Source organism: Penicillium alfredii, assembly GCF_028826965.1.
Source record: "Penicillium alfredii strain IBT 34128 chromosome Unknown utg000011l_segment0_segment0, whole genome shotgun sequence".
Lineage (NCBI taxonomy): Eukaryota > Fungi > Ascomycota > Eurotiomycetes > Eurotiales > Aspergillaceae > Penicillium > Penicillium alfredii.
In genome coordinates, this window is record NW_026622708.1 from 257,908 (window position 1) to 280,013 (window position 22,106).

The 22,106-nt window shown below is 48.7% G+C and overlaps 8 protein-coding genes across 8 annotated transcripts; 4 read left to right on the top strand and 4 right to left on the bottom strand.

Annotated features, from left to right (window-relative positions):
• Positions 1–3,943: 3,943 nt before the first annotated feature.
• Positions 3,944–5,076, bottom strand: NUU61_008527 (uncharacterized protein; the record flags this gene model as incomplete). The annotated part of the gene is made up of 3 exons (XM_056659052.1): positions 3,944–4,021; positions 4,081–4,962; positions 5,035–5,076. 3 exons carry the CDS (start codon positions 5,074–5,076, stop codon positions 3,944–3,946), a joined length of 1,002 nt encoding a protein of 333 aa, XP_056507345.1.
• Positions 5,077–6,347: 1,271 nt separating this feature from the next.
• NUU61_008528 (zinc-binding alcohol dehydrogenase family protein) lies at positions 6,348–7,454 on the top strand (the record flags this gene model as incomplete). Its single annotated transcript, XM_056659053.1, has 1 exon — positions 6,348–7,454. The coding sequence occupies one exon, from the start codon at positions 6,348–6,350 to the stop codon at positions 7,452–7,454; it is 1,107 nt and encodes a 368-aa protein (XP_056507346.1).
• Positions 7,455–8,308: 854 nt separating this feature from the next.
• NUU61_008529 (uncharacterized protein) lies at positions 8,309–10,436 on the top strand (the record flags this gene model as incomplete). Its single annotated transcript, XM_056659054.1, has 7 exons — positions 8,309–8,425; positions 8,488–8,988; positions 9,210–9,222; positions 9,379–9,833; positions 9,877–9,908; positions 9,961–9,985; positions 10,047–10,436. The coding sequence occupies 7 exons, from the start codon at positions 8,309–8,311 to the stop codon at positions 10,434–10,436; spliced, it is 1,533 nt and encodes a 510-aa protein (XP_056507347.1).
• Positions 10,437–10,550: 114 nt separating this feature from the next.
• NUU61_008530 (uncharacterized protein) lies at positions 10,551–11,093 on the bottom strand (the record flags this gene model as incomplete). Its single annotated transcript, XM_056659055.1, has 1 exon — positions 10,551–11,093. The coding sequence occupies one exon, from the start codon at positions 11,091–11,093 to the stop codon at positions 10,551–10,553; it is 543 nt and encodes a 180-aa protein (XP_056507348.1).
• Positions 11,094–12,233: 1,140 nt separating this feature from the next.
• On the top strand, positions 12,234–14,694 carry NUU61_008531 (uncharacterized protein; the record flags this gene model as incomplete). Its single annotated transcript, XM_056659056.1, has 4 exons — positions 12,234–12,324; positions 12,375–13,734; positions 13,792–14,599; positions 14,659–14,694. The coding sequence occupies 4 exons, from the start codon at positions 12,234–12,236 to the stop codon at positions 14,692–14,694; spliced, it is 2,295 nt and encodes a 764-aa protein (XP_056507349.1).
• A 431-nt stretch (positions 14,695–15,125) lies between these two features.
• On the bottom strand, positions 15,126–16,878 carry NUU61_008532 (uncharacterized protein; the record flags this gene model as incomplete). Its single annotated transcript, XM_056659057.1, has 4 exons — positions 15,126–15,364; positions 15,446–15,626; positions 15,671–16,632; positions 16,854–16,878. The coding sequence occupies 4 exons, from the start codon at positions 16,876–16,878 to the stop codon at positions 15,126–15,128; spliced, it is 1,407 nt and encodes a 468-aa protein (XP_056507350.1).
• A 1,617-nt stretch (positions 16,879–18,495) lies between these two features.
• On the bottom strand, positions 18,496–20,359 carry NUU61_008533 (uncharacterized protein; the record flags this gene model as incomplete). The annotated part of the gene is made up of 7 exons (XM_056659058.1): positions 18,496–18,871; positions 18,929–19,314; positions 19,381–19,448; positions 19,503–19,539; positions 19,601–19,833; positions 19,899–20,132; positions 20,227–20,359. The coding sequence occupies 7 exons, from the start codon at positions 20,357–20,359 to the stop codon at positions 18,496–18,498; spliced, it is 1,467 nt and encodes a 488-aa protein (XP_056507351.1).
• Positions 20,360–20,635: 276 nt separating this feature from the next.
• On the top strand, positions 20,636–21,778 carry NUU61_008534 (alpha/beta hydrolase; the record flags this gene model as incomplete). The annotated part of the gene is made up of 1 exon (XM_056659059.1): positions 20,636–21,778. One exon carries the CDS (start codon positions 20,636–20,638, stop codon positions 21,776–21,778), a length of 1,143 nt encoding a protein of 380 aa, XP_056507352.1.
• Between the last annotated feature and the right edge of the window lie 328 nt (positions 21,779–22,106).

Sequence of the window (22,106 nt, forward strand, 5' to 3'; positions counted from 1 at the left end):
GAAACCTCTTTTTTTTTTTTTCCAGCGCCGTGGGGAGTCGGGATGCGGTACACAGATTATCCTTATCAACACAGCCCTAGAGGCCCGTGGCCCCCAGATTGCGCGATCCAACCTTGGAAGACTGGGTTACGAATTGCCCAGTCTTTTCTCTATTTCTCTACAATACAATTTCCTTGATTTTTTTTTTGATTAGTTTCTCCAGACTCTCCCGCACAGCAATGCAAGTGCTGGAGCATGATATCCACATTTTTTACCCCCACCCAGACTTGCTGGCCTACACCGTGGGCCGGGATGGGATACGGACTCTGTCAATCCCCCGGGGGTTATACCGGGAACTCCAGAGCGAGCACGAGACGCTTGAACCCGCAGGAAGCGCTCCATGGAACCAGGTAGTCTATGAGATTATTATTTGTTTGAGCTTTCTTCTTTGATGCTTCGGATTGATTTATATTCTATTCGATTTCATTTGATGTTTTTTTTTATTCCGACCGGGGGTGTTCGCTTGCCCGCGTCTGTCGTGGGACATAACAGTATAAAATTCTTTTAACTCTCTGGATACACGATGGGAGATTAAGATATGTGCCTCAGGATGGAGTTTCGTGACATGCATGTAGGAACATGTACCTCCTGGAGGGGTATCGCATTTAACGTATTGAAGTATTCAAGTATCAGACCAAGTGGGTTGTACTCGGATCTACGAGCTGCACTCCAGTCTCCACTGGTGGCGACTGGGGATTCCGAGGTTGTGCCATTGCTTTCTCATAATTCTGGCAATGGTTCCGAACACTTCTCATATTTCTGAGAATAATATTCCTGTCAATCAAGTTGGAAAACCACTATTCAATACTCTTCAAATGAGATAGAAATATCATCCAAATATCCAGGTTTTTTTACTTCCACGCGTTCCGAGTGTATGACGTCAAGATACGTTTTGACAGCCCCAGCATTTCCTTGGTTTTTGTCGCTTTCAGTTCTGGGCCTCAACATCCCGGTCGCTCGTGCAGCAATATCAGACTATGACTATCTTGCAATCATTGCCTGGCACTGCCTACACTAGCTACTAGCACTGTCGCTATATGATTTACCTACAGTAGTTATCCGTGGATTCATCTGGTTCAAGAAAAGATTTCCTGATGATCGGGTCTATTTCCACAATCCTATGGTCACACTAGGCGTCTACCGAGAGACTTTTGACTGTGAAACGCCGGGGCCATGAAGTGTGACTGTACATCCATTCTCTCCCCGTGCCGTGTTTCTACACTCAATAATAATGATCATAATTATCATCATCCGAACCATTGTCTTGTGTTCCACCATCCCGTCAGCCCCCAAATCATCCCCAAGTCATGTCTCAGCGAAAACTCTGCAATTCGACCCATTCGACTAAAGTCCATGAAAGAAAATGTCCAAGCGCGCCCGGACCACGTTGGAAGCAACTGAAAACTTTTTATTTTGCCACTTGACCTGACTGGTGATAATCCTCCGAGGGTCTTTTATCGGGTTTCTTTTTACATAAACCCCTTTGCTTTCCGGTGCATTCTCTCAGCGGCAATGCCGAGTCGACCAGGGTGGATCAGGGTCGGCACGAGTCGAGACTTCCGTGGAGTTGTTCATCTGATCACAAAATGCTCTCGGGCATGCGATCGGCGCCCCTGGGTGCATAACTAGGGCTGGTCGGGATGGTGCTGATCTCTCTCTCTCCGGATTTCTCTTCCTGGATATCTCCGTGCGCAAACTTGATGGTCGGTTTTTGGGAAGATCTCAAGAGATTAACAGGATGAGCATGTACTTTCGAGGTACCAACAGGAAAAAACAGAAAGGAAAAAGAGAGAGAGAGAGATTAAACATGATCAACTCGATCGCAGAGAGTTTACGACCATGCGCTTGCTGCAGGGCGACTACGCCCGTTGGCTGGCCCTCCCACACCCCCTTACAACCTCGCACGCTCCGTGCGCTTTTCGTCTGATGGCGAGAACCTTTGTTTTTCTTCTTTGCATTCTTGTCTCCGACTATCGCAGTGTCAGAGCAATAATACAAGATCCTGACTCGGCACGTCGGGCCATGGCACCATCTCACACTCCCGTTACCGGTCGGAAACAAACGGCCATCGAAGCGCCCTGGACCAGGCGCACCTTCCAAGTATTCTAGATTGAGGGCGTTTTGGCGTCTTGGCTTTCGGTGACCCTGAGCGTCGGCCCTACTGACCTGGTCCTCAGAGCATTGCCAGACACGAAACTCAATATGTGGGCTATGTCCCTCCCATGCGATGAATATCTTCACCCACTCAGAGGATGATCGGCTAGTCCTAGCGGTGAGTTTTACACTGCTTCAAGGGTTTCGCGTACAATAGCCGTGTCTTCAGACTTCAAACTTCTGTGCAAGCCCCGTGGAGAGCGAGGGCGTTACAGTGGCTGAACCTTGAGTGAAGAGCTCTTTCGTTCGCACCATCTCCGAGGACTCTGCGCTCACCCCTCCCCTCACTCCCTCGACAAAGCTGTACTGTGCATGCCTCATCTTGCTAGCTGTGCCTTGGTATGTAGCTAGATGCGATTGGCGCCAATGGCTGTCCAGCCCATCTAGTGGCAGGGCTTGCCCAGAGGGACTCAAAGCGCATCAGCCAGCTAATAAACAAACCCTAACTGAACCAGGGGGGCCGCGCAAGTCCCTCCACAACTCACAGCTTCCCCGCGTGGATCATTCCGGGACGCCAGCTATCTTTTTTTTTTTTTTTTTCTTCTTCTTCTTCTTTTATGAAACGCACGCCATTCGGGCTCGGATGTCCACGGTCGGGAGATCGGGTCTTCGCTCGGTGACTGCGTGTAGCTCCCTGTTCAATATCGCGGGGTTAACTTGCTGTGCTGGCATCTGCGATAAGCTATGAGCGAATGAAAGTGCTTCCTTGAGCACCTAGGCCTTGGGTTGAGGAATATCAGTGGATGTTTGTTTTCACCTGACTAGTTAGCTTTCTACTTCGTGGCTACTCTACTATAGAGTAGACTTGGAATCTCCGTCTTAATGATAAATATGCTTGTTACAAAGGAGAAAGGATCTTATATCAATAGCGATACTTGACAAGCCCTTTTGAGTCAAATTTGCAAATTAGGACCTAGATAGCGATAACCTCGATATAGTTAGAGATAACCACGCCCTGTCGTACAAGTAGTGGACAAGCAGTCACTCCCTCCCCGGACCCCCACACTATCGAGCAACCTGCAAGCCTCTCTCTGCATCACCTAACTGCCTCCACATCGTCCAAAACACATGACCCTCGCCTATGGCGCTAATAGGGCCTGCATACACGTTATCGCAGGGGGGGGGGTTGTAGCAGTTTAAAGAACCTCCGCGCTCGCAGTAGATGAATAATGTTAGTCACTAGGCTTCTTTACTACTAGGAGGTTTCCGTGAATATTGAAGTATGAATATAATATGCTATGTTATGGATGCAACTAATAGTGTATGGCTAATCACAAAGAACTAAATATATATATATATACCAAAAGTGTCCTTATCTACGAATATATCTAATCCTTAGTGAAGCTATCACCAAACGAAAGGTAGCGAGAATGCATTTGGGGGAGAAGCGATATTTATTTAAGACAGGTTATCTTTAGGTATTGAAACCTAGTGGAGCGCTCGTTAAAACGAGGTATTCATAATCACAAGGCTTCTGACAGCGAGGTTCTACTGTAGCACCATTTAGTTATAGTATATAAATTCTATTGGATAGTACGGTGTGCTATAAGCGAGAGTTGACTGTATTCATAGTTTCCAGAGCCGGGTCTTTCCGTAAGTAACGCAAATAGATACATTCATAGCAACCGCAGGTATCTCTGATAACCTCGCATATGCTGACAGCGGAAAAACATGAAACAATCCTAGAGATGCCATACAGAGCGACATGTGGCGCCCGGTGATATTGAGATCTCTAGCGTTCTCCGTGGGATTAGGCATTGAGAACGGACGACCAGTCCTCGCTGCGAATATAGTCTTCCATCGATGTCAACGGAATTTGAAAGTCCAGCTAGTCTCTCTGATTCAGAATGATGCAAAGCGTGAAAGCCTATGGTACGGGGAACTCACCTCTTCTGGGGTCAGCACGGCCGGATCGCCGCCAGTAAATCCGAATTCCTCGATGAAGTCGTATGTGTCCTCAAGATCCTTTCTGAGCGCCTGTGGCACATCTCGAAAGAAATCATCCTTGGACACCTGCTGAAACCCGGCTTGGACCCCCAGAACATCTCCCCAGATCGCCATCCATTCCGGCCAGGTCAGAGTCTGCGATACGCCTAAAAGATCCTTCTTCGGCGGGAGATCGACTAATGCCTTGACAAATGACCCTGTATCGCGATGTGCCACCACAAATGGGAATTTCAATCCCGCACTGACCTGCCTGATCACCAAGAAGCTCCCATCGGGTTGTTTCTGCGGGGCCATCGATGGAAACGCTTTCCACATAGTGGCATAGTGCCCGAGCTGAACGGTGCTCATTCGCGCGGCCAGCTCCGGGAATTGGGCTTCAATAGTCCGGATCGTATCCGTTTTGGAATTATAATGATGGACAGTTGTGTACTTACCCCGGCTCCACTTGCGCACATCACACAGGGACGAGTAGACAAAGCGTTCCAAGGTCCTCAAAACGAGGGGCGAAGCAGCCACCTGCGCAATTTTGATGCCCTGGGTGACCTCGCGATTGTATGCATATTCGCTGATTTCATCCGGAGTGCGCCCTAGATCTGGCGATGCCAACGCGTCTTGCAAATGGGTGAAAAAGTCCGTATTGGAAAAAATCACGGCCGCGCCTTCAAAGGCCGGAACCAGTGATTGCGGATCGTCGATGTCAGCTTTGATCATTTCGACTCCTTTGTCGGCCAGGTTCTGAGCAGCCAAACTATCAGTGTTGCGTGTGATGCCGCGAACTTGCCATTCTGGCAACGGTAGGAAGGTGTTGGCAACCGATGAGCCCTATTATCATTCAGTAACCATCTGTCTAGGTCCTCTACAAGGGATTTGACTTCGGGGGGGGGGGATGCATACTTGAATACCAGTAACGCCAATTATCACAATAGTCTTTGACATCGCGTGGATACTGCTCTTCTGTTCAGAAGGTACGAGCAATGAAAATACCTAGGTAAGATGCTTCTCTTCTTATGACAGTTCTGATCCATCTCTCTCGGTATGCTTTCATATCATCCTCGGGTTTTGTGGGTTTTGACAAGGAATCCTTCCGTAGCTAATTCGGTTGAATTATCGTTCCGCCCTCCTCCCCGCCGGGGGGACAATTAATAAGTGTCAGGATAATTACGGGTATTGACAGAACCCAGATCAGATGAACAATTTGGAATGTGGAGCAAGCTTATGTAAGCGTATTATGATTAGCTAGCTATAATTAATCAAAAATTACTTCTTGGTATTACCATACTAAAACTAAATTACCTTCTCTATCTACCTACCCGACCTACCTATCTATTTTTTATCGATTTTTTATCGAATATTTGGGGTTTAGGATAGGGAGAGAGTATTTATCAGAGTCGTTAATAATCTAGGTGTATGTTTCATAAACTTTTAGGCTATATGAAATCAACTCGTGGGGATTATCAACCTTGCGCTGCAAAGAGATTCGTCAACTCGTCAACTAAGGCAACTACTATTGAGTACACTTTGGTTATATCGAGTATCAAAGTCTTGGCATTTAGCAGATGAGCAAGCCTATTAATATCATCACAGCGCCTTCTAGATTTCAATACCTAAAGATATTCTGTCTTAAATAAATATCGCTTTTTCCCTAATTGCATTCTTGCTGCATGTGTGGTGATAGCTTTACTAAGGGCTAGATATATCCGTAGATAATGACACTTTGAGTATATATATATATATATATATATGGCTCCCAGGCCATTGCTAAGTACTTCGAATGATCACCGACGAATAGCTTTTTTCCAGAGCTTCTATCTATATTGGTGTTTGCGAAAAAGACTTTTCATCTCTAGCTTTGGTCCTTTTAGTTCCTTGCTGTTTTGATCTTTTATATGTTTAACTTCTAATCTATATTTAATCTTTGTATATTTCACTTTTAGGTTAATGTTTCATGAATTCTTCTTCCTTCGTAGTAGTCTTTCGTCTTCACTCCACCTTGACAAGTGCTCTTTAGGCAACCAATGGGGTCGGAGATAGAAGTAATCGCCGCCCAGTTAACCCCGGTTAATGCCACTGAGAAATATAAATAACGCATGCCTAACACATAAAATTCGATGTTTATCCGGATGTATGAACTTTCTTTTTCTATGTCAAGTACTCCCCAAGCTACGCCAGGTATACTCAACCTAAATCCAATTTCATAGAACACAATCATGAAAGAGGCCTTTGTGGACAAGAATATCTCAGTGACTATCCGAGACACCGATATTCCAGTACCTGAAGTTGGACAGGTCCTTATTCGTGTGGTCATCTCTGGCACCAACCCTAAGGACTGGAAGCTTCCTCTCGTGTGGCCAGCAGACAGGACCCCTACCAACCAAGGAGATGATATTGCTGGATACATTGAGGCAGTGGGGGAGGGCGTGGTGGGCTTCCACAAGGGCGACAAGGTCGCTGCATTCCATCAAGTGATGAAGCCCCACGGCAGCTACGCCGAATATGCAATCGCGCCAGAGAACACGACCTTTCATATTCCTGCGAGAACTAGCTTTGAAGGTGAGCCAACTTACGGTTCAAAACAAATGTTTTTCATTAGGGCTAATATAGGCCCGCGGCTAGAGGCGGCCACTATTCCGCTCGCTGCTATGACAGCCGCCCTTGGTCTTTATCAGCGCTTGAAGCTGCCTCTGCCTTGGAATCCAGCTACTGAGCCTCTTCCTTTGATTGTATATGGCGGCGCGACTGCAGTGGGAGCCTTTGCAATTAAATTAGCTCAGCTTTCTAACATCCACCCGCTGATCACGGTAGCCGGCAAAGGCAGCGCCTTCGTCGAAACTCTCATCGATCGCCACAAAGGCGACACGATAATCGACTATCGTGAAGGTGACGAGGTCATTCGGGCAAAGATCAAGGAAGCAGCCGGTGGGCGATCCATCCACTATGCCTATGATGCGGTGGGCGAACATGGAAGTCATCAGAACGTCGACGCGGTCATGACCTCGCCGGGTGAGATAACTACCATGTTTCCTCATAGCGGGGACTACCAGCCCCCCGAGGGAGTCATCATAGGCCAAACCATAGCAGGATCGGTCCACATGCCTCCCACAGCAGGAAAGACCGTTGAGGATAACGAGTTTGGCGCTGCTCTCTTCCAATTTATCGGTCGTGGCTTGGCGCAAGGCTGGTTCTCGGGACACCCGTACGAAGTACGCCCGGGTGGGTTGGCTGGACTTGAAGAGGCGTTGCAGGATCTCAGAGCGGGCAAGGCTTCTGCTGTTAAGTACGTGGTGCGTATCAATGAGACAGAAGGAGTGGTGTAGATTTCAACTTTGACGCGGGTTCTCGCTGTTGTCCGAGTGCGGCGTCGAGAGGAAAGCCAGGATAAGTAGATAGGAGAAGGGTGTCCATAGTATAGGTGTACATCGTGCAGTCGTTCTAGGAATTCATTAAACACGGGAAAATAACTGAGAAGAGACTAGACAAGCCCAATCTATAAATACTGGCTCTATATTACTGAGAACTTCCGGCACAGAACTCAGAGGTTGCTTTAAGAGGTTAAATAGGGTTAAATAGTAGATTTTAGAGACTTATTATCCAGCTTTTTCTTTATTTTAAAGGCTCTATTATCTACTAATATATATATGGCCGTCTGTAATGCTTTAATCTATATCCATAGTGAAAAATGAGTCTGATACTCGGCAGACACTGAGCGTGAATAGTGAGATGGTTGCAAAGAATAAAAACAAAAACAAAAGGGTTTGGCGAAGCAAATCGTTTAAATACTTTGCCTGGGCAGAGTTGACAAGTCGCAGGCCATGACTCAGTACGATTTCAGCAGACATCGATGTCACGGGTGGAATGCAGATTACCTACCTCTCTTGCTCCTTCGAGCGAAACGCCGCGTTTCATCTATTTATTGAGTCCAACAAATCCTACTCAAGGCTAGGAAAGATTCTGTCGATCCACACATTCCAAACGCATCCTGTCGAATATGTGGGTTTATTTTTTGGAGTCTCAAGCGCTGAGAAATTGATTGTCTATGATCACGTGATGTACACACTATGTTATTGTCCTCAGTTGCATCTCTCTTTTTCTGTCTCTTTCTCTTCCTCCCCGTCCAAGAATACCACGATCATCTATAGGTGGTTTCTTTCTCGCATCTACTTGAATCAATATGGAGTTAGAAAATATTCACCCGACAGAGATTGTCTTCAAGGAACGGCTTTTTAAATCCCGGCACTCGAATATCTTCTTGGTTACTGTGCGTGACCTAACATGTGTTATGAAGGTTGTATGTGTGCCATGATGCTCTTCCAAACATGGGCTCACTAATACTCACGGAAATATCTTTAGCATCATGGGCGAGGTTCTCCAAAATATTACGAACCACTTGACCGCGAACTGGATATCCATATTCTCGAATCGACAGCCTACATGCGACTTAAAGAACGAGGCCTATGTGAGAAGGGCATCGTCCCTTACTTCTTGGGGTCTATCAGAAAGTTTGACCCATCTCTCTGCCAGCCACATTTGAAGCCATTTCTCGAAGATGAATATCTGCCTAGTGCCATCTTCCTGAGATATATCCCAAACCTTCAGATGCTCGACCTAAGAAACTATACGCCACAGCGGATGAAGAACCTTGTCTCTTGCATCGCTGAAATTCACAAAGCCCTTGTGTGGCACGGTGATCCGATGCCCAGGAATATGATGATCATCAAGGACGACCCTGACAGAGTCATTTGGATGGATTTCGATCGCGCAGAAACCTATGATGAAGATACAATCACCAAAGAGCAAAGACAGGGATTGCATGATGAGTATGAAGAGGTGGACTCGATTGGACAGCATATCGTAAGTTTCTACATGTGGAGTGCAGTGTTACGAACCATTCTGACTTGCATCGCAGGGGGCCGATTGGGCAAGAGGGGACGGAAGACTCGAAGAAGCAATCGTATTTTATTGTTAAGATGACCCGGCTGTGTTTATCAATTAGAAATTTGTACATAGTCTGGTACTTCACCTCAAAAACAACTGGTTTTGAAGCTATTCTTTAAAACTGCTGCCCCGTTTAGTCCGGAAGGGGTTGTATGAACATTGGACTCGCTCTCTTTGTGCTTATTTAGTGTCTGGGTGATCGCCACTTGTCTGACCGGCAGATCGATAAATCTTCTAACACTAATTATGACATTTCTTCACTGCCCATGGGTACTGGCTCAATATGTGGACTTAAGACAAAATTAGATCTGTTGTGGAGTGAGGCTACCCTTGCCCCACCGATCCACTCGCATGGCTATCACCTTCCACAAAGCAATGATATCTTCCTCACTGCTTGCTTTCACCACCCCATCAAGACTACTCAGTCCGATGAACACCCTCGGCAAACCCTCTTCAGGGAGATGCAGACAGTCGCCCACAACGGCGACCTCCCTCAGCTACACGCCCAGTTAACAAAGTGGGACATTGAAGTGACGGATGGTGTGCCAGCAACCAGCAAGGACTATCTGTGGTTCGAGCCTACAGTTGTCGAATGGCTGGAAGTCTTCGACGAGCTGAACCGGCCCCAAGAGAACCAGAAGAGCATAAGTACCAGCTGGTATATCTTCAACCGGTTATTGATCGCGGCATCACGCGCCAACCAGGTCGACATTGTCACATTTCTTCTTGAGCAGCGGGGCTGTCCCATCACCTCGGTTGCAGTACAGAAGGCCATGGCGACGAACTCGTTTGATGTGCTTCCAGCATATTCAGAATAACATATGCACCATCCTTCGGTTTGTCTAGATTTTTTCAGGGAGCTGATATTTAGTGACTGACCCTGAATAGACAGATTGTCAACAACGAGAATCGGGTGCGCTGGTGTCTCGAGCACGGGGCTGATCCGAATGCACGCAACAAATCCAAGACACTAGACATTCTCAGCCACGCCGCTCGACATTCTACCTTTCCAGTCCTGCAGCTGCTTGTTGATCACGGTGCCAATTTTGCGCATTCGCGCCGCCAAAGGAGGCGAGGCGCGTGTCGAGGTTCTACGATGGCTTCTCGACGAGAAAGATTTCCTACTCAACCAGCGCGAGTTTGAATACAACATTGAGATGTTCAATGACCGCCAGTCCAACGGGTTAGGGACGGCGCTACATGCGGCCGCTGAGACTAACTCTCTTGCGTGTATGCAATTTCTTCTGGAGCGAGGTATCGATGCGAATATCCCAGATACACTCGGTCGCACTGCCACAAACCGGGCGCGCGAATATGGAAGCCAAGAAGCGGTCTCTTTTCTCGAACACTGGGAAGAAAATTGAACGCTGTATATAACAACATAGCATCGTGAACTCTCATTGCATAGACAGGTCATTTTAACAGAGAAACCTCACGATCCCTTCGACGTCAACTGATTACAAACAAGCACTCCGCGCCTAGGAGCGCCCCTCACTAGCCGCTCTCTGCCAATCGAGGTTGACAAAGATGACTCTGGGCGTCTCATTCGGCTGACCTGAATGCTTCACCATCATGGCACCATGGAGCAGCTCCTTCGGCATATCCTCGTCTTTTTTGAACTCTCCTTGCTCATCCGCCATCAAATCCTCGGGCTCAATGTACTTGACCCGGACCGGAGTGATTCCAGTGTTATCCTTGATAACCTTTTCCAACCTTTTATTGTTGTCCTCGGAGATGTACACGTCGGGCTTATACGGCCTGACATGAGCGTAGAGCCACGCCTGGCCCCCCTCCAGGCTCTGCTTGTGTTCGTTGATCAAACTGGCCAGCTTGTCCTCAGCCTGGCTCAATCCTGTATCCGAGTCGGTGTAGTGGGCAACAATGGCTGAATTCCCCTTTGCGATGACAGCCCCGATACATTCCGCGAAGCCTTTACTGGCGAGGATAGCGGGTTTGTCTCCAAACGCCATAAACTTCTCACGATCTTGATCGACGTTGACTGCTTTTTTGACGTCGTCCATGAATTCCTTGTAGTGGGCATCTACACGTTTTGTGACGAGATCTCGGGATGCGTGGCTAGATCGTGGATCACGTTAGTACATTGATTTTTCTTTCTTTTAGGAACCAAAGAGTAAGAGTCAACTCACGCCGATGTTTTGGTTGGTATCGAGGAGCAGATGGTAAGGTAGGAGAGAAAAAAGAAAAGCAAGGCAAGGAGCCTGCTGTTCCCAGTGTTGAGATTCATCACGGAAACGAGTTAAGACGTAGAGGGCAGTCTACTCCATCGAAACTGTAAAATTATAATAAACATATTGTTTGAGCCCACAGTCGGTTTATATAGGGATATGCCAATAACATGCTGGTCGCCGGAACTAGTCGCTAAAATTAGCAGGGTGCTGCGCTTCACCGGGTTTTCCTCCCTCCTCACCATTCACACGCTGGACTGAACGGCCCCATCAAGATAGCAGAGTGACAATCTCACCCGCCAAGCAAAAGGGAATAAATAAGTTTACGAGGAAATATGGAGTCTTGGGGGACTCGACGAAACCACCCCCCGATCAGAAAGTTGGCAAAGTTAGGGCTTCACGGGGCCTGAAATGGGGCCACCCACTTGGGCCTAAAAGACGCCGGCTTACGAGAGTGAAGAGAGGTGTGTCGGTCTTGGCCCAGTCAGCGCATCTTCTATTCAACTAAAATCCGATCCTCCCCTCGGCTTCCGCCGATTTCATCAGCACTACGCGGGCTCGTTCCTGAGGACCACGCTGCTGTTCCTGCAGGGTGCAGCTAAATCCCATGAAGATGTCTCACTTGCACGCTAGTTACTGCGCAAAACCAAGAAACGTGCGTCCAGGCGTCCCATCATCGTCCCCTGTGGGCTTTTGATGGAAACGTCAGTGGCTCCACCGCTAGTGAGGGTTAGGGCTCGCAGATGACGGTGAACTTCCGCTGGATGGTTCCGAGAATCTTGTCCTGGTATAGAATAGAAATTCGTTTCGGTAGCCTAACCTGGCTGTGTCTGCTGGGGACTTGGCGACTATCTTGGCTGGTCTATTTTGGTGTTCATCGATCGAGTGTCACTGATAGCGGGTGGTTATAGATATAGATCGCACCAGACCCGCACCACCTCTACTGCATTCCTTTCCACCAGTATCTCAGTCGCCATGCTTGTGGTTCCTAGTTTCTTGTTGCTGCTACTGGCAGGACAGACCGTGTGTCTGCTCAACTCTGGCTCTGGGTACTCGAGTTCTACTCGTATGGCTTCATTCCCCTTGGTGAAGATATTCTTGGCTAATTCTTTGCAGGATCACCTCGAGCTCGCACTCAAACTGGGGGCCATAATAAGCATACAAATACCCCAAAGCCCATCAATTCTTCTGGCACTCCTACTTTGCCGTATATCCCACCATCATCCAAGCATGGGAATACCCCGGCTCCTTCGAGGCCACCACCTGGCTCATCAAACAGTTCGTCTGGGCCGTCAAGGCCTCCTGGTTCTTCCAACCACTCCAACCCGCCGTCGGGCCCATCAAACGGTCCATCAGGGCCCTCAGGGCCGTCAAACGGGCTGTCTACCACCTCAACCCGCCCGCCTGGCTCACCTCCGTCAGCGTCATCTTCGTCACAAATCAAGCCCAGCGATTCTTCGACGCCTCCTGGCCCTTCAAAAACACCCACAAACCCTCCACCCACAGGAACCCCTGGTCCCACTGCTCCGCCTCCATCGTCGAGTTCATCCTCCTCGCAGATGACCTTTACCACTCCCCCGGCTAGTGTCCACACAAGCAGTCTCTCCCAGAGCCTCTCATCGAGCGACACTCTCCTAACGACAACCGAGGATGGCCACAAGACGGTCATTCCTGTCGTGGGGGGCATTGGACTTTGGGGCATCAGTAGGCCGGGTGTTTACAAGAACCTTCCGGGTTTCTCCAACCCGGTCAAAATTCCATGTCTGGTCGCGTGTGATCCAATCACCGACACGCCCGGCGTCGTCCCACCCGGTGGAGGTGGTGGGGACGGGGAAGGGGACGGGGAAGATGATAACACGAGCCGCGATTCATCGTGCAAGTCGTCCACTTCCAAGTACTCGACCGAGTTTGTCACTTGCACGCCCATCAGCAATTCCCAGACGACGACAACGTCTTGCACCACCTCTACCGAGACTCTCACGACTACCGGGTGTGATCTCACTGTCTCGGACTCTACTACTACGACCACGAAGACGCCTGAGCCTTCCGTGTTGCCATTGACCTTTGTGACATTCACTGTTGAGCCAGCCTCTTCAACACCCTCCTCATCCTCCTTAAGATCTTCTTCAAAATCTTCTTCAAGATCCTCGTCTTCTTCTGCACCGCCTCATATACCTTTGACTATGACAACGTTCACTGTCCACCCGGTTTCTACCCAGAGCTCTTCACGAAGCTCTTCACGAAGCTCTTCCAAATCGTCCAGCTCTTCCAGCTCTTCCAGTCGCGTCAAGACCTGCACTGCCAAACCAAAGCCTTCTAAAACCTCTGGGGCGAGCATGCAAACTTCCGAGCCTACCCCATCATCGAAGACTCAACACAGCTCACCCACGGCCCTTCCCACACCTTCATCTGCCAGCAAGACCACAACTCCCCCGACGACAACCGCTCCTTCTTATCCTATCAGGTGTATTCCCGAGTAAGTTCAAACTCCTAGCCTTGAGCTCCCAAAATAACGCGTACTTACAACCCATAGTGCCAACCCGGATCTGCCAGAACCCGTCTGTGTCTGCACCGAGTCCAAAACAAGCACCTACTCAGCCCCGACCTTGTCTGGAAATGATATGTGTGGTTACACCACTATCCCATCCAGCCAAGTCTCCTCAAATGCAGAGACAACCCCAGTCACGCACACGGACTACACATACACCGATTTCAGTGACAGCGTGGTCAAATCATGCGCAACAGCAACCGAGTCCAAACTCACTATGGTAGCCAGCGCATATATAACCCGCTGCGACGACCCAAAGCCGCTGTCCACGCTGCACCCGGTGCCTGGCACCGCCACGCTGCACGTGTGGGAAGCCCGCGAAACCGCTAACGTGGTGAACAGTCTCTACATTGCAGCGATGATGAGGGATGCATCCGGCGAGGTGGTGGCCAATCAATCGATGTCGGTGAAAACGCACTACGGCCACAATGTCACAATCGACGTCGATGGCAGGGACGACGACCCAATTAACATCCAGCCTGTCGAGTCCGTCGATGCAATGGACGACGGCGAGAAACGGCGCCGCAGCTGGTTCGAGAAGCGCATTGGGAACCCTGTCATTACTAACCCCGGTGCTGGAGACCGCACGGATTTGGTCTTCTATCTGAATGGCCTGGTGTTTAATTCCCAAGATGACACCGATGACAAGACGGACAAGAAACCGCCGTATTGCTCTGTGGGTGGCTGGGATCATGGCGATGCTTGGGATGGTTTCAAGGAGTTCACGAAGGTCATACCTGGTGTGGCATTGGCTGATGAATTGATCAATGGAGACATGTCTGATTCACTTCCGGTATGTTTCTCTGTCCCCTTCTCGCTTTTTCAGGTTGCAGGTTTCCTAACGGCAAACAGAATCGACAGTTAGACTGCTATATAGAGTACCATTGATGTGTCTACGAATAAGGATTGGAATTGGTACTAGCCTTTCTATTGCCTGAAAATAGCTTAATGACATGTCTACATACTTGCAAATATTATAGAGCGTGCGTTGAAATATCATCGAATACTCCTAGTAATTCCTTATGTCTTCCTGTAGCTTCCTCTACATTTAATTGGAGGGGGGGGGTTCAATTGCGTTTTTACTCTCAGATCGCATAGCCTAGTCAACTAAAAAGCCTACGAGATCGTATAGCAGATCGTCTCGGATATTCAACACAGAATTTAGTAGTATACAGCACCAACACACTATATAACAACAATTCATCATTCTATAATTAAATCCCTCACTCCCATATCAAGCATGCAATCACAAATCTCAAGTACGTTAAGCAGAAAAGAAAGGAAAGTATATCGAGATCCCAAATTCATTAGACGTCTTCTCAACCACCACTCATCTTCTGGCACAAAGCCACAAAGTCCGCATCGGCCACGGATGCCTCCCCAGCAACCGCAGCTGCCTCAGGAAAGAAAGTCGTAACAACAATGACGGTGCCCTCGACCGCCTCGGCAAACATCTCGCATTCAAACTCGATCATTCCTGACATTCCTTCCAGTTCGGCAGTCACTTCCACGTCTAGATACTGGGCATATGGATCACCGTTGGCAGCCCTGGCAACATCTAGAGAAATGTCAGTAAAAGAATTCAAGAATCAAGCAAAGAGTGACAAGCATAGAGCCTGCAGGCATAGTAAATACTTACGAAACTGTTTTGGCGCCGAACAGATGGTAGCATGGTAAGTGCATTCCTCCTGCGGAGGATTACACATCTCACAAATGGGCGTTCTCTTCTTGAACCATGGCTGTAAATCCCGCTTAACAGGACTCGAGCCACAGCCCGACTCCGTCTGATCCGGCTCGCTTTTATACTCGACTTCCTCGCACTTCTTTTCGACGCGGCATGCTGCCAGGTCCCAATCCCTGCCACCAGCATCTTATGCAACTCAGACGCATCCACAAAGCTGCTTTCCTGCACATTAAAGGTGAGCTTGAGATACTCCACGCCGCCGCCCCCAACAGCCGGGATATCGTCAAAAACCAGATCCTTGCTACTGTCACAAGATATCGAGCCAGTGCAAGGCCCGTCATCTCCAGTAAACCCATCATAGAGCTTTTTCCGCAGGTCAGCGCCCTGGTTGGCATTGTTCCAATCCCCGATCGGGATCGTATCGTTCGCGAACGTGACCCTCATGGTCGGCTCGGCCGGCTTGGCCGGCTTGGTCGTTGTACACGAAGGCACCTTGGTACAGTGCACAGGATTATTATCATTATACAACCCCCCGACCTCCGTGCACGCCTGGCACTGCGAGGTCCAGGTTCTCGTCAGGAGCTCCGAAGAAGGGTTGGGGTTGGTTATGTGCGCCGGGGTCGTGGAGTACGCGCAGCTATCGGACTGCTCGCCCGTCGAGACGGGGAGAACAGGCCAGGTGCTGCCGTCGCAGAGACACTCGGCGTGGTTTCTGCCCTGGTTTGGGTCGGCGAAGAGCAATTTGCAGTCGATCCGTGGGCCCTTGGTTGGCTCCGGGGGCTTGGTGGTGTGGCCCTTGGGGTTCTTTGGTGTGCAGGCCGTTTTGGTATCTCGCTTATCTAGAGCCTGGCTCTCGCCAGAGCTGACGGGGGTACCCGTAGGTCCTCCAGATAAAGCGAAGACAGTGGGTGTTGGGATATAGTCAGGCTGGGCGTTTCGCTCGACTACCACGTCGGTTGGGTCCTCGGTTTTTTTAGTAGAGATAGGGATCGGGTCTTCGGTTTTTGTGGTGGAAATAGAATCCTGCGGATTTCGCTCCACTATCACATTGGTTGGGCCCTCGGTCTTCACTGTGGAAATGGGATCCTGGGCTGAGCCTTTCTTGTCCAGCGAGACCACTGTCAGGAATCCAGAAGTATCGGCTGCACCGGCGAGGTAGTGGAAGGGGGAAAGGCAAGACAAGCTGCCAAAAGCAATAGAGAAATAGGTCGAGGCATTGTAAGAGCCTGGAAATTCTTTTTTTTCCAAAAAAAAAAAGAAAAGAAAAAAAGAAAAGAAAAGAAAAAAAGAAAAGAAAAGAAAAGAATGGGAAGAATGGGAAGAAAGAGTATGATAAAGAGTATGATCTAGAGAAAAACACAACCTACAAGCTGCTCGTCCGGATACATTCCTACTTATATACCTCTGATTTTAGGTCTACCACCCCCTATAGCCTCCTTTCTAAATGTTACCAAGAAGAGACATGTTTCTCATGTCATATTTACTGCGGTTCATTTCGTTTCCACTCGGGACAGCCAATACCAGAGCCCAGGAGTAACCCTACAGTGAGGCTGGAACTCTAGTCTCCAAACTGACCTGCCAAGAAAGGCAAGATTTTCCAAGAAATAGCTCAAAATGCTTGTCCTGCTCACGCATGTCTATAGGTAGGCCCGAGCTTGTTTATCTCCGATACCTCACTGATGCAACGTAGAGCTAGGTCTATATCGAGTTTCAATGTCTGATATCCACATTCGGTGTATACAATGCAATCATATAAAACAGAAATTCATGTTTCTCCTTTCTTAAGTATCTTGGTTATTTGTTAGAAAGGCCCCCCTGGATGAGTATATTGGTATCCCTGGGTGGCGAGGTCTATTTTCCTCTCGACTAAGACATACAGAAAGTAGATAAACAGCAATAATACTAAACAATAGTATTGTAATGCATCAGCTCAGTGATAGACATATCGAGACAACTTGCAAATCTTCCCTTTTTGGCCCCCGTTCGCTGGACCTTAGCGCGGGAGGCCTTGATTGACTTAGGGTTGACGAGCCCCATTCTCCCGGTTGATTGGTAACCTGCTTCAAGCATCAGGCGGGAATGAGGGTAGACCTGATGAGATTTGAGTCATTTCCAGTTCTGCTGAGCTATCATTGAGCACGCTGCAACTCTACTGTTCCATCTAGCTCGAGGCAAAGCAACCGTCCCCAAAATTTCGTCAGACTGATCGGACTCAATGCGTTTTGTCATCAATATAGGAAGCGCATATAAAGATATATAGTAGCTCTTTGTTTTATCCCGAGTCTGCCTGGAATATTTTATTGTGTTAGGTCATTTAAAGCTGCATGACATGCTTACATAGTGCGGCTCAATTGAATCTGAACATCTCACTAACGGAGTAAAGCATAGCCCCCAATGTTAAATCACGCTCAGCCTGAACCCTTGTTTCCATGTCGCAAACACCTTCCTGGTCAGTTAGATTATCGTAAGATTTGGCTTAGATCCCTGACTGGACGCCGGACTCCACTCACTGTGCAGGGATTCGTTAGTGCTGACCCTTGTTTAGAAACAGCACATGTTACTGGATGATATATAGATCGAACATAGTGATGCCTGAAGAAAATAGACTAAGCGATCTAGAGGAGGCTGTGGGCTAAAATAAGAGCCTCTGATAGTGCAGAATCGCTCTGCTTCGGCCGACTCCCGGTCTCCCTGCAATGGCCAATCGATACTATCTTGACAGTTTTCGTCTGGCTTCTACGGGCGTTCACAGAATCTTGTAAGATCTTGACCATTTTCATGGAATATGAGAATACTGAATCGTATAAAATGGCTAGGTTTGGCCGAGTACCTGGATTTTCTAGAGCCTCTCTTCAATTTCACTCCTTCTTTTGTAGGACTAAAGCTTACGCTATAATACGTAGCTATAGGCGGAGTGTAGAAGTTGTATTTCTACCATAGCTACGTTCTGCATTTTTTGGCGCCTATCGGGCGACATAACTCTCAAATATATATTTTGCGATATTCTAGCTATGGCTTTGCTTGGATGACCAAATGGAATCTTGTCGAACCATAATAGCATCATTCTTGGGCTGTAGGCGAGCTTCAGAGTCCTCAGAACCTTTTCGAACAGCATTATTCGGAGCAACTCCATCATTACCGGAACGGAAGTTTTCCCGATCTTGCAGGCGATAAAAGTCACTTGGCTTCTGGCTGGAGGCAAAGCCGGTCGGGTAAAGATAGCGGAAAAGGGGTCGAAGGGTCGGTAGACAGGCGGATATAATTCCCAGAGAAGGTTCAATCGAGCTCCAGATGAATCCACGGCCAAAGTTCCACGGGATATCCAAGCTCTCTGTCATAATCTCGACGGCATAGCAGCGAAGCGCACCCGCAATGCAAGCACTATGCCCAGGTCAGTATCATCTTCGATATCAACCACTCGAAGCAGGAAAAACATACAAGGCTCCAAGTCCGAAGATGCCTAGCACAGCCAGCTTTTGAGGGGTAGGCATGTTGAGTTTCCAAACTCGATGGAATGGAACAGCGAGGATAATCCAGTCGGTGACAGCCTCCGCAATACCATTGCCCATGAAGTAAGCTTCGACATCAATGCATGTGCCTTTGGCCGTTGGGTCTTCGTATTTCTTCCAGAAGTATGAGATTGGATGGCACTGGACCAGGTTCACAACCATCACACCGAAGAACCAGCCTAGTGCGAGGAAGGAGCAGAAATAGAGGACGTAGGTAAAGCGCTGGATCGGGAAGATGCGATGATAGAACATAATCACCGACATCTTAATGGCGGGAATTGTACAGCTGTAGACAAATTCCATGGCAAAGACAAGCTGGTGGGCAAACAGGTTAATACATTGGGAATTCAGCACTTGGGATCAATGACAAGGTCAACTTACTTGCCATATCACCCCTAGGTCGACAGATGGATTCCAAATATGTTTACCCATTCCGCCGAGTTTAGCCACTTTAAACCCGGGTTAGCTTTTGTGGCTCGAGAAGCTTCGGTAATTGGACCTACTCAAAATGTTGAGAACACAATTGCCGCTCGAGAAGACCTGTTCGAGAACGTTAGCTATCTCGCCAGCATTCGGCTATGAATCAAACTTGGCGTCTTACCAACGCGACTATGATCAGATAGTCATCCCAGTAGAACTTGGCTTTTGACACATAACGCGCCCAGATTCGTAAGCCTACCGCTATAACAGCTATAATAGCCGGCGCAAGCACCGAAGCAATGACACGCGAGGTGTTGTCCTCGTAGATATCAAGGCCGGGAGGCGGGGGTGGAAGCTCCATGGCTCGGACTCGCCAGCGTCGTTCCGAGAGTAGGAAGAAGATGAGGGTTGGATCTGGCAAAGGGGAGGTGGGCGTGGAAAGGGCAGATATAGCAACACACGAGATGCCACCGGCTCACCTCCTGAAAATCCAGCATCGAGGGCCGGCTCTGCAGAGTTCAACGTCCACTTCAGAAGCCAAATAAGGATCTGCGGGCCGGGAACATCCCCGGCCCTATTCACAAAGGCACTAGTCCAACGGTGAGATCCTTCGACGTCGCTTGGGAGGGCTTCGTTACAATGATCGGCATGGATGAGCCCGTGACAGGTCGTTGACCCACACGGAGCGGCCTGGTAGCTCTTCTCCATCACGCCTATTCTTGGGGCCACAGGATCCTGTCGTGTAGAGGAATGGATTAGAAGTGGTCCATGATTGGCGCTATGAAATTTGACAGGTCCTCGACCCACCAGAAACGGCATGCTGGCTTCTCCCCAAACGCCCGTGGAACTCAAACTTGGCAACGAAACGCTCGGGGATTTTCTCTTCACGTCCTCTTGCTCCACACCACACATGAGGATTTGCCCAGCCTGTCGACGGCATCTCGTGAATGCTTCGAGGGGATGATCCTAATTTGAAAGCCGCTTGACAGGTGAGGTTCTCTTCGGTCCAGCCAGTAGCGAAGTGGTGGAGGGCAGAAACCGTATATAAGAGCTGTTTGTATCCCTAATGCCTGTTTTTTGCCCTTCAAGTCACTCATTTTATTGCCCCTGGCTTTGTCGCTCTTTGATTTCTCCCTGCCGGTGTGTCAAATTTGCAGCTGTACATTTTTACATTTTCGTTTCGGCTTCTTTCACTGAGTCATTCTTACCTACCATGATGACTGTCCACAAGCTCCTTTGGCTGATGCCGAGCTTGATCTTTCCTCTTCTCACTCATGCCGCTTCCAAATGCTCTGACATTACCTTGAGCGTGACCGCCTCCTCTCACGCCGACGATATTGTTTTACCCAATCTCAACCCCAAGAACCCAAACTTTGTCGATGACTTGCTCAACGCGGGAGTAGGCGATGTCGGTCGTGTATGGCCCTTAATTCCGGTTGGAGACACATTCAACATCAGTGCAATCTTCTGTGAGCCGAAGGTGTACAACGAAGCCAATGCCGTCCAACTTTTGGCCCATGGAGCAACCTATAACAAGCTCTACTGGACTGGACTGGGACTCCCAGAAGACCAGGCAATGCCGTACGATTGGACTCGGTTTGCCACCGACAAGGGCTATGCAGCCCTTGCAATTGATCGCATAGGATCTGGGAATTCAAGTCACCCTGATCCTCTGTTGGATATTCAGACAAGTCTAGAGGCCGAGGTTCTTCATCAGATTGTGCTTCAACTCCGAAATGGAAAGATTGGTAAGAGGTTTTCCAAGGTTGCTTATGTTGGCCACTCGATGGGCTCCCTCATCGGCATGAGGTCGACGCAGCTGCACCCGCAGGATTATGACGCCGTAATCTTGACGGGTTGGAGCGCCAACTTTGTCGAGAATTTCCCCAAGATTCTGGCAGCTAATCTTCTTCCGGCCGCAATTGCGCTTCCGCACCGGTTCGCGGACTATAACCCTCTCTATCTCGCTCTGACGATCCGAAAGTTTGTGCGAGACGCCTTCTATGGTCCCGATGGGAGTTTCGACCCCAAAATTGAAGAGTACAACTTCAATAACCGAGACGCCGTGGGAACTGGTGAGCTGGTGAGTATTCTCGCGGGAACTACCAAAACAACCTACGCCGGCCCAGTCCATATCATCGATGGGGAATTCGACGCAGCCTTTTGCTCCCCTGGTCCGAAGTGTGTTCGAGGCCCCAATACTGCGCCTGGAAACACTGCTCCTCTCTTCCCCAATGCCCAGAAGTTCTCGTACAGCCTCATCCCTAACACCGGCCACTGTCTGAACCTCCACCACTCCGCCGATAAGACCTTCCAGTCCGCGCACGACTTCCTCCATGAGAATTTGGAGAACGCGTAGGCCTTTGAATCTGCTTCAAGCAGCATGCATGGGTCTCATTGACCCGTCCTATACACAACACACGGGCTTGTGCTGTGTAATATTCTTCTATCTTCAATGTTTGATTTGTCATTTCCTATTCCCAATTGTACTTTACTTCTTGGTCTTTTTTTACCCTGTATTTACCCTGCCTTTCCATATAAATGTCGGGTTGTTGGGCTGTTGCACCAAAGAACGCAACGTGCCATGATGTATACTTCATCTTTTCTTCTCACTTTTGTCACCTCTCGCTTCGCCTTTCTCTGCTCAATTGATCTTTTGAGATCTTTTTGGGAGTAATGAAATCATC